This window comes from Emys orbicularis, chromosome 12, assembly GCF_028017835.1.
Source record: "Emys orbicularis isolate rEmyOrb1 chromosome 12, rEmyOrb1.hap1, whole genome shotgun sequence".
Lineage (NCBI taxonomy): Eukaryota > Metazoa > Chordata > Testudines > Emydidae > Emys > Emys orbicularis.
Window position 1 is genome coordinate 34,126,446 of NC_088694.1, and position 13,943 is coordinate 34,140,388.

The 13,943-nt window shown below is 48.5% G+C and overlaps 1 protein-coding gene across 1 annotated transcript; it reads left to right on the forward strand.

The window, feature by feature from the left end:
* The first annotated feature begins 7,173 nt into the window (after nt 1-7,173).
* LOC135886005 (olfactory receptor 6N1-like) lies at nt 7,174-8,136 on the forward strand. The gene has a single exon (XM_065413898.1). The coding sequence runs from the start codon at nt 7,177-7,179 to the stop codon at nt 8,134-8,136; it is 960 nt and encodes a 319-aa protein (XP_065269970.1). The 5' UTR covers nt 7,174-7,176.
* Nucleotides 8,137-13,943: the final 5,807 nt, after the last annotated feature.

Sequence of the window (13,943 nt, forward strand, 5' to 3'; positions counted from 1 at the left end):
GGGGGTGAATTTTATGAGCTTACCCTGTATAGTTCTCTGTGAAGCGCTAGATGGTGTAATTTTGGGTTTATACTCCAGAGGGGCTGTGTGCCTTAGGAACTGGGAGGTGCCCTAGCTATGCTTTCCCATGCAGGGGCCGGTCAGAGAGCCTGCATGTGATGCAGCTGGGTGTGTCCCTAGCTGTGTGAATGCTGGTGAAAATGCAAGCTTGGAGGGCTTTGCAGCTGGTGGGTCAGGGGACTCAGTTACACCCCAGTTTCAGGTGGCACCCCAGGGGAACCCATCACTGTGTCATTTTGCAATGGGCGGAAGGTGTGTAAGCGTGTGCCTATACTGCAGTGTAAGCCTAGGGTCAGTGGGACTTGAAGCCATAGTTTCAGGGTGTGTGAGCATCCACGCTGAATATTGATCCTTGGTTTATAATTTCTGGCCTCAGGCCTCACACCAGTGCTTAGGCGTCAACACTGCATTACGCAGACCGAAGTGAATCCAGCCTGTGCCAGGTTGCCTAGCACCTCCCCAGCTGAAGCGGCTCCAGCCTTTAGTTTGTGGTGCCCTGTGGGAAAACTTGACTGTCCATCCAGCAGCCGATCTGTCTTTTGGGTCTCCCCGCTCCCGGAAGATGGAGCCAGCAACATGGAGGAGTCGGTGTACAAAGCAATTGTCTTGCTTGTGATTTCGCTCCAGTTTCAGGCAATGGTGGACATGTCGGCAGCATTTTATGACCTGCTGATGACCCGTGTTGTAGGAGGAGGCTCAGGAGGCTGATACAGACGTGGCAGACTGAAATCGGCTGATGCTGCTCACGGCTCTCAGGAGAGTCACTGATGCTCCCTATGTAGATTGCAACAGAGGGTCCTGTGGCACCTTTAAGACTAACAGAAGTATTGGGAGCATAAGCTTTCGTGGGTAAGAACCTCACTTCTTCAGATGCAAGTAATGGAAATTTCCAGAGGCAGGTATAAATCAGTATGGAGATAACAAGGTTAGTTCAATCAGGGAGGGTGAGGTGCTCTGCTAGCAGTTGAGGTGTGAGCACCAAGGGAGGAGAAACTGCTTCTGAAGTTGGATAGCCATTCACAGTCTTTGTTTAGTCCTGATCTGATGGTGTCAAATTTGCAAATGAACTGGAGCTCAGCAGTTTCTCTTTGGAGTCTGGTCCTGAAGTATTTTTGCTGTAAGATGGCTACCTTTACATCTGCTATTGTGTGGCCAGGGAGGTTGAAGTGTTCTCCTACAGGTTTTTGTATATTGCCATTCCTGATATCTGACTTGTGTCCATTTATCCTCTTGCGTAGTGACTGTCCAGTTAGGCCAATGTACATAGCAGAGGGGCATTGCTGGCACATGATGGCATATATAACATTGGTGGACATGCAGGTGAATGAGCTGGTGATGTTGTAGCTGATCTGGTTAGGTCCTGTGATGGTGTTGCTGGTGTAGATATGTGGGCAGAGTTGGCATCGAGGTTTGTTGCATGGGTTGGTTCCTGAGTTAGAGTTGTTATGGTGCGGTGCGTGGTTGCTGGTGAGAATATGCTTAAGGTTGGCGGTTTGTCTGTGGGCGAGGACTGGCCTGCCTCCCAAGGTCTGTGAACGTGAGGGATCATTGTCCAGGATGGGTTGTAGATCACTGATGATGCGTTGGAGAGGTTTAATCTGAGGACTGTAGGTGATGGCCAGTGGAGTTCTGTTAGTTTCTTTTTTGGGCCTGTCTTGTAGCAGGAGGCTTCTGGGTACACGTCTGGCTCTGTTGATTTGTTTCTTTATTTCCTTGTGTGGGTATCATAGTTTTGAGAATGCTTGGTGAAGATCTTGTAGGTGTTGGTCTCTGTCTGAGGGGTTGGAGCAGATGCGGTTGTACCTCAGCGCTTGGCTGTAGACGATGGATTGTGTGGTGTGTCCGGGGTGGAAGCTGGAGGCATGAAGGTAGGCATAGCGGTCGGTGGGTTTTCGGTATAGGGTGGTGTTAACGTGGCCATCGCTTACTTGTACTGTGGTGTCTAGAAAGTGGATCTCCCGTGTAGATTGGTCCAGGCTGAGGTTGATGGTTGGGTGGAAGCTGTTGAAATCATGGTGGAATTCTTCCAGGGTCTCCTTCCCATGGGTCCAGATGATGAAGATGTCATCAATGTAGCATAGGTAGAGAAGGGGCATGAGTGGACGAGAGCTGAGGAAGCGTTGTTCCAGGTCAGCCATAAAAATGTTGGCATATTGTGGGGCCATGCGGGTGCCCATAGCGGTGCCACTGGTCTGGAGGTATATATTGTCACCAAATTTGAAATAATTGTGTGTGAGGATAAAGTCACAGAGCTCAGCAACAAGTTGTGCTGTATCATCATCAGGGATACTGTTCCTGACAGCTTGTATTCCATCTGTGTGTGGGATGTTTGTGTAGAGAGCCTCTACATCCATGGTGGCTAGGATGGTGTTTTCTGGGAGGTCACCAATGCATTGTAGTTTTCTCAGGAAATCTGTGGTGTCACGGAGATAGCTGGGAGTGCTGGTGACGTAGGGTCTGAGTAGGGAGTCCACATATCCAGACAGTCCTTCAGTGAGAGTGCCAATGCCCGAGATGATGGGGCGTCCAGGATTTCCAGGTTTGTGGCTCTTGGGTAGTAGATAGAATAACCCCGGTTGGGGCTCTAAGGGTATGTTGATTTGTTCCTGTGTTAGTGTAGGGAGTGTCCTGAGTAGATGGTGCAGTTTCTTAGTGTATTCCTCAGTGGGATCTGAGGAAAGTGGCCTGTAGAATTTGGTATTGGAGAGTTGTCTGGCAGCCTCCTTCTGGTAGTCAGACCTGTTCATGATGACAACAGCACCTCCTTTATCAGCCTCTTTGATTATAATGTCAGGGTGGTTTCTGAGGCTGTGGATGGCATTGCGTTCTGCACGACATAGGTTATGAGGCAAGCGATGTTGTTTTTCCACAATTTCTGCCTGTGCACATCAGCGGAAGCATTCTATGTATAGGTCCAGACTGTCATTTCGACCCTCAGGAGGAGTCCATGTGGAGTTCTTCTTCCTGTGTTGTTGGTGGGAGGGTATCTGTGTCTTGAAAGATAACACTGAACAGCGCACTGATACACAGATACCCTCCCACCAACAACACAGGAAGAAGAACTCCACATGGACTCCTCCTGACACCATACCATAACAACTCTAACTCAGGAACCAACCCATGCAACAAACCTCGATGCCAACTCTGCCCACATATCTACACCAGCAACACCATCACAGGACCTAACCAGATCAGCTACAACATCACCAGCTCATTCACCTGCACGTCCACCAATGTTATATATGCCATCATGTGCCAGCAATGCCCCTCTGCTATGTACATTGGCCAAATTGGACAGTCACTACGCAAGAGGATAAATGGACACAAGTCAGATATCAGGAATGGCAATATACAAAAACCTGTAGGAGAACACTTCAACCTCCCTGGCCACACAATAGCAGATGTAAAAGTAGCCATCATACAGCAAAAAAACTTCAGGACCAGACTTCAAAGAGAAACTGCTGAGCTCCAGTTCATTTGCAAATTTGACACCATCAGATCAGGATTAAACAAAGACTGTGAATGGCTATCCAACTACAGAAGCAGTTTCTCCTCCCTTGGTGCTCACACCTCAACTGCTAGCAGAGCACCTCACCCTCCCTGATTGAACTAAGCTCGTTATCTCCATACTGATTTATACCTGCCTCTGGAAATTTCCATTACTTGCATCTGAAGAAGTGAGGTTCTTACCCACGAAAGCTTATGCTCCCAATACTTCTGTTAGTCTTAAAGGTGCCACAGGACCCTCTGTTGCTTTTTACAGATTCAGACTAACACGGCTACCCCTCTGATACTTGACCCTATGTAGATTGGCTCTTCTGGAGCAGGGCCACAGGCAGGTGGAACCACCTCATCACGCAGACCTGGAATGACCAGCAATGGGTCCAGAACTTGCTCATGAAGAAAGCTACATTCCTGGCACTCTGTAAGCGGCTTGCCTGGACCCTCCAGTGAAATGACAGATCCACAAGAGTGGCCCTACCGGTGCAGAAGTGGGTGGCTCTACCCAGACTGCTACAGGTCTGTGGCTAACCAGTTTGGTGGTTGAGCAAGTCAGCAAAAAGCCAGCCATCCTCAAAGTCCTTTGTGGTTTATATGTGTCTGCAATTGACCAGCAAGGCAACTATGGAGCATTCTCAGAGTCCTTTCACCAGAAACCCTGAAAACACGAGAGCCTGGTGTGACACACTGTACTTCAAAATAGCACCCTGTAACCCTCATGTTCATTATTCATAGATGATTGTGATATTTCATACAGAGCATGCCATGTAAGATATCATAAGAAAGATCATGATCTGCTGAAACCTGTTCTATCCAAATATGTATGTCGTTAGTGTGTATGAGATTTTGCTGTATTGTTGTCACTGAAATATGTTGTAAGTTTGAGAGCCTCTACTGCCAGGTGGATGTTAACAAACCACTAAAAACTCTATAACTCAGTTGTACAAGTCCACCACAATGGGGGTTTATGTGATCACTGTGACTCAGCAACGCCTACCAGGACATGTCTGGGCAAGTGTCTTCTAGGCACATGAACTAAGGATATAAAACAGGGGACTAGGGCATCATGCTTGGGCCTTTCTCCTCCCTCACATATGCTGGAAGACATCAACAGAGGAGACTGGTCCCAGGCTTGAGTGAGAGGTTTGTGTATTGTGAACTGTAACATCCAGTGGGGTGAGAAAATCACACCTCCCTGAGAAGCGGTAGCTATCTCGATGGGAGACCCTCTATCGTCCACATACACTGACCTAAACCCCCGTGTAGACAGTGCTAACTGTTGCTCGGCATGTGGATTTTTCACCCCCCTGAGCGACGTAGTTATGTTGACATAGGTCTGACTGTCAATGAAATTAAGTCGACCTAACTTTTATCGGCATACACCTGCCACAGTAATTACAGCATTTGTGCATCTACACTTTGCTCCTTGAGTCGGCGGTGTGCAGCCTCACCAGCAGTGCTGGTATCAGTTGTACTGTCAGTGCTGGGCATTGTGGGGAAGGCTCCTGAAAGCCAGTAACAATTGACATAAATAACGCAGTGTCTACGCTGACACTGCGTCAATCTAACTACATTGACCTTGACGCTGCGCCTCTCATGGGGTCCTGGGAGGGACACAGGGCAGTGGGGCAGTTACGTCAGCAGGAGCGAAATTTAAGTGTAGAGACTTCCACAGTTAGGTTGACGCAAGGCAGCTTATGTCAACCTAACTCTGTAGTGTAGACCAGGCCTCAGTGGTCTTGATGTTTACACTGTTTTAACAAGCAACATAGCACTGAATTCCCTCCCGAGGGCACTTTCACTGGGATCATTATCAACAGCCTCAGTGGAGATCCCAACAGCCCCCTGAGCCAACGTGAGGCAGCTTTCCTCTATAAACCCTGGAAGCTCCAGAGCAGGAGGCATGAAGATCCCTCGTAATACACACAGGTGTGTGCATCAAGCAAGAAAGCAAACGCCAGCTCAGTACAGCAGTAGAAGGTAGGTGTCTTTGCCGAGTGAATGCGGGTTTGTCCATGTGTGGGGGTGGTGCACAACTGCGGGGTGTCAATTCTACAGTGCACCAAACATTGTGCACAAAGGAAATTTCAGTGGGCGCCAGGAAGAGTCTATACGAGCCAGTTCGCGTGCAACTTGCAAGTGCCTTTTAGAAATCCCATTGCTCTTGAGTAAACTCCCCCACCCTGCAGACAAGCTCTGAGAGCAGGAGACACTGGGGGGAGCAGCCTGGAAGTGGAAAGCAGGTCCCAATCCCCACAGCTACTCAGCACTGCCATTTCCTGCAGCGGATTCAATTTAAATCTGATCCTTCCTGGGGTTTGTCCCCACAGGGAGTTAATGCGTGGCAGGCTGGGGTGGAAATCTGCAGTGCTCTAGGTTGCCGTGCAGTAAGGGGCCACATGGGCCCTGCTATCATGCACTAAAAGTCCCCTAGTGGACCTTGCCCTAGTGCTGTTTGAAACGGGGGGAGGTCAAAGTGCACTAGGGAATGTTGAGTGCATTGCTGCAGGGTCCATGCAGTGTTAGTACGTGGCAGGCTAGTGCTCTGGAGAGTCACACCCCAGCTTTTCGTTTAGACAAGCCGTCAGTCAGATCCTGGGGATCTCACAGAGGAAGAAACGGTGCTGTAGTGGGAAGGAGACCAGCTGGAGCACACCGGAGCTGTGCATTTCCTGCTCCGTCTCACTTCCTGCCCCTGTGGCACTGCAGAGCGTGGCTGGGAGCATGACGCTGCACTGAATCCAGGCCCAGACACACTCACTTGTCAGCTGGGCTGCAGAGTGCAGCTGGGGTAGAGCGTGTCTCTGGTGCCCGAGCAGTGGGAGAGGGAGGGGGTCTGTGCATGGCTGCTGGGGTTTCCCTTTGCATACGGGGCAGGGCGCTGGGCAGAGGCCGTTTCCCTGATGCACTGCTAGTCAGTGTCTCAGGCACTAGCATGAGGCGAGCATGCTCATGCCCTGTTCTGCTGGCGCTGACACGCAGGCTCCTGTGCTGCGCCTGGTGTCTCAGTGCGGGGGGATGAGAGAGTCTCTTCTTTTCCCACCTGCTGAATGGGGCTGGGAATGGAGCAGAGAAGCAGATACCTGGATGGGCAGAGTTTAATGGGGCTGGGAATTTCAAGGTAGTCTGGTGATCAAATCCCCCTGATTTTTCAATAGTGTCAAATTTCTTTAGGTCCCTTTGAATATCCCAACCTCAGAAAAGACTCCGAGGTGTTTAAATTAAGGAGGAGTTGAACAAAAGGGGAAGTGCGAGAGGACTGATAAATGGGACAGAGAAGCTATAACACCACTGTCTTGGGAAAACATTTCCCACTTATGAGATTGTACAAAGGCATTTAAGGGAGCTGAATATTTTTCTAGAGTATCTAGTATTTGCCACTCTTAAAGACAGGAGTCTAGATTAGAGGAATTACTGCTCTTCCTGGGTGTGTCAATACCTGTGTTCCTGACTGAGTCTCACAGGTCCAAGGTACGTGGCCCTAGAAGACAATATGTGACTTTGTCATTTTCCTATTTGAACGTTCATGTAATTGAATGGAGGGAACTTTCTATTGTTTAATAGCAGAGGAAATTATTCCAGTGTTTGGTGCTTTTCCCCCTACTATTACAGCTCATGGAGAAAGCAGAAGGGAGAAATCAAACGCCCATCACAGAATTCATCCTCCTGGGATTCGGGAATCAACCTGGGCTGCAGATTCTTCTCTTCCTCCTGTTTCTAGTGATCTACGTTATGACAATGGCTGGGAACCTCCTCATCGTTGTGCTAGTTGTGACTGATCAGCACCTTCACACCCCCATGTACTTCTTCCTGGGGAACTTGTCCTGCTTGGAGACCTGCTACACCTCCACCATCCTGCCCAAGCTGCTGGCCAGTCTCCTGAGTGGGGACAGAACCATTTCTGTGGAGGGCTGCATCACACAATTGGCTGTATTTGTTTTTCTAGTAACTACAGAGTGTTATCTCTTGGCGGTGATGTCTTATGATCGGTATTTAGCTATATGCAAACCACTGCAGTATGGAACCTTTATGAATGGCCGGCTGTGCCTCCAGCTAGCAGCTGGGTCTTGGATAAATGGATTTCTAGCTTGTACAATATTAGTGTGTCTCATGTCAGAGTTAATTTTCTGTGGCCCCAATGAAATGGACCACTTCTTCTGTGATCTCACCCCAATGCTAAAACTCTCCTGCAGTGACACCAGCCAGATCACACCGGTTATTTATACATTTTCCTTCCTTAATTTAGTTCTCCCATTTCTATCAACCTTGACATCCTATGTTTGTGTCATCAGCACCATCCTGAGAATCCCTTCCACCACTGGGAGGCAAAAGGCCTTTTCCACCTGCTCCTCCCACCTCATCGTGGTGACCATCTTCTATGGGACCATAATGATTGTCTACATGCTACTGAAATCCAGCACCCTGAGAGCTCTGAACAAAGTGTTCTCTGTCTGCTACACAGTCCTGACGCCCCTGGCCAATCCGCTCATCTACAGCCTGAGAAACAGAGAGGTCAAGGAGGCCCTGAGAAATGGTGTCAGGAGATCTGTGACCCTTACAAAGAATTCAGATTAGGTGACTGAAAGGAGGTTCAGTCAATCAGGTTTCTGTTGTCAAAGAGGCAGGGTCCACATGGCCCCTGATACCGAAGTGCTGTATGAAAGACGTGCGTGTGCATAAATATATTTAAAATTATAGAGACGGTTGGAAAATGATTTTGTGGGGTTATTTTGGCAGAAACTTTTGACTTTTCACAAAGAACCGAAAACAATGAAAATCAATTTTTTTTTTTTGGGGCATGTGAAATCCGAAAACTTTCAGCTGGAAGTTGAAAAAAATGATTCTTTTTTGCATTTTCTGTCAAAAAAAGTCAGTTTCTCTGAGGGAAGCAGACATTTTTCATGAAAAAGTTTGTTTAGTCAAATCCCTATTTTTGTTGAAATAAGGTCTGACTAAAAAGTTTTCACCAGCTCTAGTAAACAGTAAGTGAATGGATGAGGAGCTGGTCGATGGTGCTCAAGAATATGTATCATTGTTTTTGTAGGACCAATAAAAATTATTGTTTCACACTGCAAATTGGCTTCCTTTGTTCAGTTCTTGTAACAACCTTTTTATGGGCTTGAAAACTGTTATCGTGTCCCCTCTCAGACTTCTCTTCTCCAGACTAAACAAACCCAATTTCTTCAATCTTCCCTCATAGGTCATGTTTTCTAGACCTTTCATCACTTGTGTTGCTCTTCTTTGGGCTTTCTCCAATTCGTCCCCATCTTTCCTGAAATGTGGCACTCAGGACTGGCACAATACTCCAGCTGAGGCCTTGTCAGCATGGAGTAGAGCAGAAGAATTACTTCTCATGTCTTGCTTACTAGAGTGTTTATCTTTGTTTGCTGTACTTTGAACCTGAGACTAGAGGGGGGTCCTCTGAGCTCTTTAAGTTTGATTACCCTGTAAAGTTATTTTCCATCCTGATTTTACAGAGATGATTTTTACCTTTTTCTTTAATTAAAAGCCTTCTTTTTAAGAACCGGATTGATTTTTCCTTGTTTTTAGATCCAAGGGGTTTGGATCTGTATTCACCAGGGAATTGGTGAAAGGTTTCTCAAGGCTTCCCAGGGAAGGGAATTAGCTTTGGGAATGGTGGCAGCGGACCAGATCTAAGCTGGTAGTTAAGCTTAGAAGTTTTCATGCAGGCCCCCACATTTGTACCCTAGAGTTCAAAGTGGGGAAGCAGCCTTGACATGGTGGCAAAGCGGTGGGATTCATTTTAAACCCAAAAGCCAGTAAGATTTTTTTTTTCCTTCTAGCTGCTTGGAAAGCAGAGCTGAAAGTAGATGCATATCTTATCTCTCCTTGCCTGAAGGCAGAGGTGTTAAGTTTTTTTAACAAGGACCTTTCTTAAGAGAAGGGTTCAATTAATGAGCAAACAACTGGTAAAAGGAATTTACAAGCTGAATTGTTTGTTTTTCTTTTTACATCCTCGGGAGTAGCTAGTTAGAAAGTCTCTTAACTCAGCAGCAGCCTGAGCTGAGTGCATCCCAGGCCTGGTCTACACTATGACTTTAATTCGGATTTAGCAGCGTTAAATCGAATTAACCCTGCACCCGTCCACACAACGGAGCCATTTATTTCAAAATAAAGGGCTCTTAAAATCGATTTCTGTACTCCACCCCGACGAGCGGAGTAGCACCAAAATCGATTTTGTCATTTCGAATTAGGGTTAGTGTGGCCACAATTCGATGGTATTGGCCTCCGGGAGCTGTCCCAGAGTGCACCATTGTGACCGCTCTGGACAGCAATCTGAACTCGCATGCACTGGCCAGGTAGACAGGAAAAGCCCCAGGAAAATTTGAATTTCATTTCCTGTTTGCCCAGCGTGGAGAGCACAGGTGACCACAGATAGCTCAGCTCATCAGCACAGGTAACCATGCAGGCTGATAATCGAAAAAGAGCACCAGCATGGACCGTACGGGAGGTACTGGATCTGATCGCTATATGGGGAGAGGATTCAGTGCTAGCAGAACTTCGTTCGAAAAGACGAAATGCCAAAACTTTTGAAAAAATCTCCAAGGGCATGATGGAGAGAGGCCACAATAGGGACTCAGATCAGTGCCGCGTGAAAGTCAAGGAGCTCAGACAAGCCTATCAAAAAACAAAGGAGGCAAACGGTCGCTCCGGGTCAGAGCCGCAGACATGCCGCTTCTAAGCCGAGCTGCATGCAATTCTAGGGGGGGCCGCCACCACTACCCCACCTGTGACCATGGATTCCGGGTCGGGGATAGTCTCATCAGCTACACCTGAGGATTCTGCGGATGGGGAAGAGGAGGAGGAGGACGAGCTTGCAGAGAGCACCCAGCACTCTGTTCTCCCCAACAGCCAGGATCTTTTTCTCAGCCTGACTGAAGTACCCTCCCAAGCCAGTAACCAAGACCCTGACCTCATGGAAGGGACCTCAGGTGAGTTTACCTTTTAAAATATAAAACATGGTTTAAAAGCAAGCGTTTTTTAATGATTAATTTGCCCTGAGGACTTGGGATGCATTCGCGGCCAGTACAGCTACTGGAAAAGTCTGTTAACGTGTCTGGGGATGGAGCGGAAATCCTCCAGGGACAGCTCCATGAAGCTCTCCTGGAGGTACTCCAAAAGCCTTGCCACAAGGTTTCTGGGCAGTGCAGCCTTATTCCGTCCTCCATGGTAGGACACTTGACCACGCCATGCTTGCAGCAAGTAATATGGTATCATTGCCTGACAAAGCCTGGCAGCGTATGGTCCCGGTGTTTGCTGGCATTCAAGCAACATCCATTCTTTATCTTGCTGTGTAATCCTCAGGAGAGTGATATCGCTCATGGTAACCTGGTTGAAATACGGGAACTTAATTAAGGGGACAGAGGTGGCCGTTCCTACTGGGCTGTTTGCCTGTGGCTGAAAAGAAATCCTTCCCTGCAGTTAGCCAAGCACAGGGGGGCGAATTGGCCCTGAGCTTTTCGCGTTTGGCTAGCAGGGATCTTCCTGTTACCAGCCACGCAGTCGGGGGAGGGGTACATTGATCATCCCAGGGAATTCATGGCGGGAGGGGGGGCAGGGGGGTTAGTTTGGTTTCTGCAGGGATCTTCCCTGATACCTGCCACGCAGTGGGGGGAGGGATAAAGCAATCATCCCAGAGAATTGGATGGGGGGGAGGTTAGTTTGTTTTCTGCTGCTGAAGGTTAACAGGAAAACCGCAGCAGTCAACAGGCTTTGCTTGGTATGTGGGAAAGGAGGGCGCAGAAGCTGAAAGACAATGGCTTACCATGGCTGCCTGCAAGCTGAATTCTGTTGCCCGGACCTGCGTCTGTGATCTCTAACACCAAAGCCACAGGCACTCAATATTAAGATGGAAAATGCGACCTTGTACTGAAATCACATGTGCTATGTAATGTGAATAGTGTTTTTCACCATGAAAGAGTATAAGCATTGTTCTGTAAAATGTATCATTTTAAAAACTTCTCTCCTTTTTTTCAACCCTCCCTCCAGCAGCTGCAAATTTTTCAAGCCTCCCTCCTCCGTCCCGAAGGCTATCTCAGATAAGGCGGCGTAGAAAGAGGATGCGAGACGACATGTTCACAGAAATAATGGAATCCACCCACAATGAAAGAGCTCATTTGAATGAGTGGAAGGACACTGTATCTAAATTTAGGAAAGATGCCAGTGAACGTGAGGTCTTGAGGGACGCTCGAGATGAGAGGTGGCAGGCTGCAACGCTGGGGCTGCTGCGTGAGCAAACGGACATGCTCCGACGTCTGGTGGAGCTTCAGGAACGGCAGCAGGATGACAGAGTGCCGCTGCAGCCGCTGTATAACCTCCCTCCCCCCTCACCATGTTCCATATACCCCTCACCCAGACGTGTAAGAACGCGGAGGCGGAGGCTCCGTGCACCCTCCCACTCCACCCCAGTGGACAGCCCAACCAAAAGGCTGTCACTATATTGAATTTGTTCAGTGGCCTTTTACTTCCCTCCTATCCTCCTCCCAAACCTCACCCAGATTACCTTCTTGGTTCTCTCCCTATGTTTATAATCACTTAATAAAGAATACATGATTTTTAAACGATAGTGACTTTATTTCCTTTGAAAGAAAGCTGGGGGAACGGGGAGGGTGGGTTGCTTACAGAGAATGAATGAGTCAATAAAGGGGGCTGGTTTTCATGAAGGGAGAAACAAACAGAAATTTCACACTGTAGCCGGGCCAGTCATGAAACTGGTTTTCAAAGCTTCTCTGATGCACAGCGCTTCCTGGTGTGCTCTTCTAATCGCCCTGGTGTCTGGCTGCGCGTAATCAGCAGCCAGGCGATTTGCCTCAGCCTCCCACCCTGCCATAAAGGTCTCCCCCCTTACTTTCACAGAGATGGTGGAGCACACAGCAAGCAGAAATAACAATGGGGAGATTTCTTTGGCTGAGGTCAGAGCGAGTCAGTAGCGATCGCCAGCGACCTTTTAAACGGCCAAATGCACATTCTACCACCATTCTGCACTTGCTCAGCCTGTAGTTAAACAGCTCCTGACTCCTGTCCAGGCTGCCTGTGTATGGCTTCATGAGCCATGGCATTAAGGGGTAGGCTGGGTCTCCAAGAATAACTATTGGCATTTCAACATCCCCAACGGTCATTTTCTGGTCCGGGAAGTAAGTCCCTTGCTGCAGCCCTTTAAACAGAGTAGTGTTCCTGAAGACGCGAGCATCATGAACCCTTCCCGGCCAGCCCGCGTTGATGTTGGTGAAACGTCCCTTGTGATCCACAAGTGCTTGCAGCACCATTGAAAAGTACCCCTTGAGGTTTATGTACTGGGTACCCTGGTGCTCCGGTGCCAAGATAGGGATGTGGGTTCCATCTATCGCCCCACCACAGTTAGGGAATCCCATTGCAGCAAAGCCATCCACTATGACCTGCACATCTCCCAGAGTCACTAGCTTATGTAGCAGCACCTCAGTGATTGCTTTGGCTACTTGCATCACAGCAGCCCCCACAGTAGATTTGCCCACTCCAAATTGATTCCCGACTGACGGGTAGCTGTCTGGCGTTGCAAGCTTCCACAGGGCTATTGCCACTCGCTTCTCAACTGTGAGGGTTGCTCTCATCTTGGTATTCTGGCGCTTCAGGGCAGGGGAAAGCAAGTCACAAAGTTCCATGAAAGTGCCCTTACGCATGCGAAAGTTCTGCAGCCACTGGGAATCGTCCCACACCTGCAACACTATGCGGTCCCACCAGTCTGTGCTTGTTTCCCGGGCCCAGAATCGGCGTTCCATGCCTATAACCTGCCCCATTAACTGCATGATCTCCAAAGCACCGGGTCCCGCAGTTCGATAGAATTCCATGTCTATATCCTCATCACTCTCGTCGCCGCGCTGCTGTAGCCTGCTCCTCGCCACCTGGTTTTCCAGGTTCTTGTTCAGCATAAACTGCACGATAAGGCGCGAGGTATTTACAATGTTCATGACTGCTGTCTTGAGCTGAGCGGGCTCCATGTTTGCCGTGGTATGGCGTCTGCACTGTTCACCCAGGAAAAAGGCGCAAAACGGTTGTCTGCCATTGCTTCCTGGAGAGGGGGGAGGATATACCCAGAACCACCCGCGACAATGTTTTTGGCCCCATCAGGCATTGGGATCTCAACCCAGAATTCCAATGGGTGGAGGAGACTGCGGGAACTATGGGATAGCTATGGGATAGCTACCCACAGTGCAACGCTCCAGAAATCGACGCTAGCCCCGGTACATGGACGCACACCGCTGAATTAATGTGCTTAGTGTGGCCGCATACAATCGAATTTATACAATCTGTTTCCCAAATTCGAATTATATAAATTCGGATTAATCCCGTAGTGTAGACATACCCCCAGTTTCAGTCAACTGCAG

Coding starts and splice junctions, on each gene's coding strand:
- LOC135886005 (XM_065413898.1), top strand. CDS start 7,177: ATGGAGAAAGCAGAAGGGAGAAATCAAACGCCCATCACAGAATTCATC.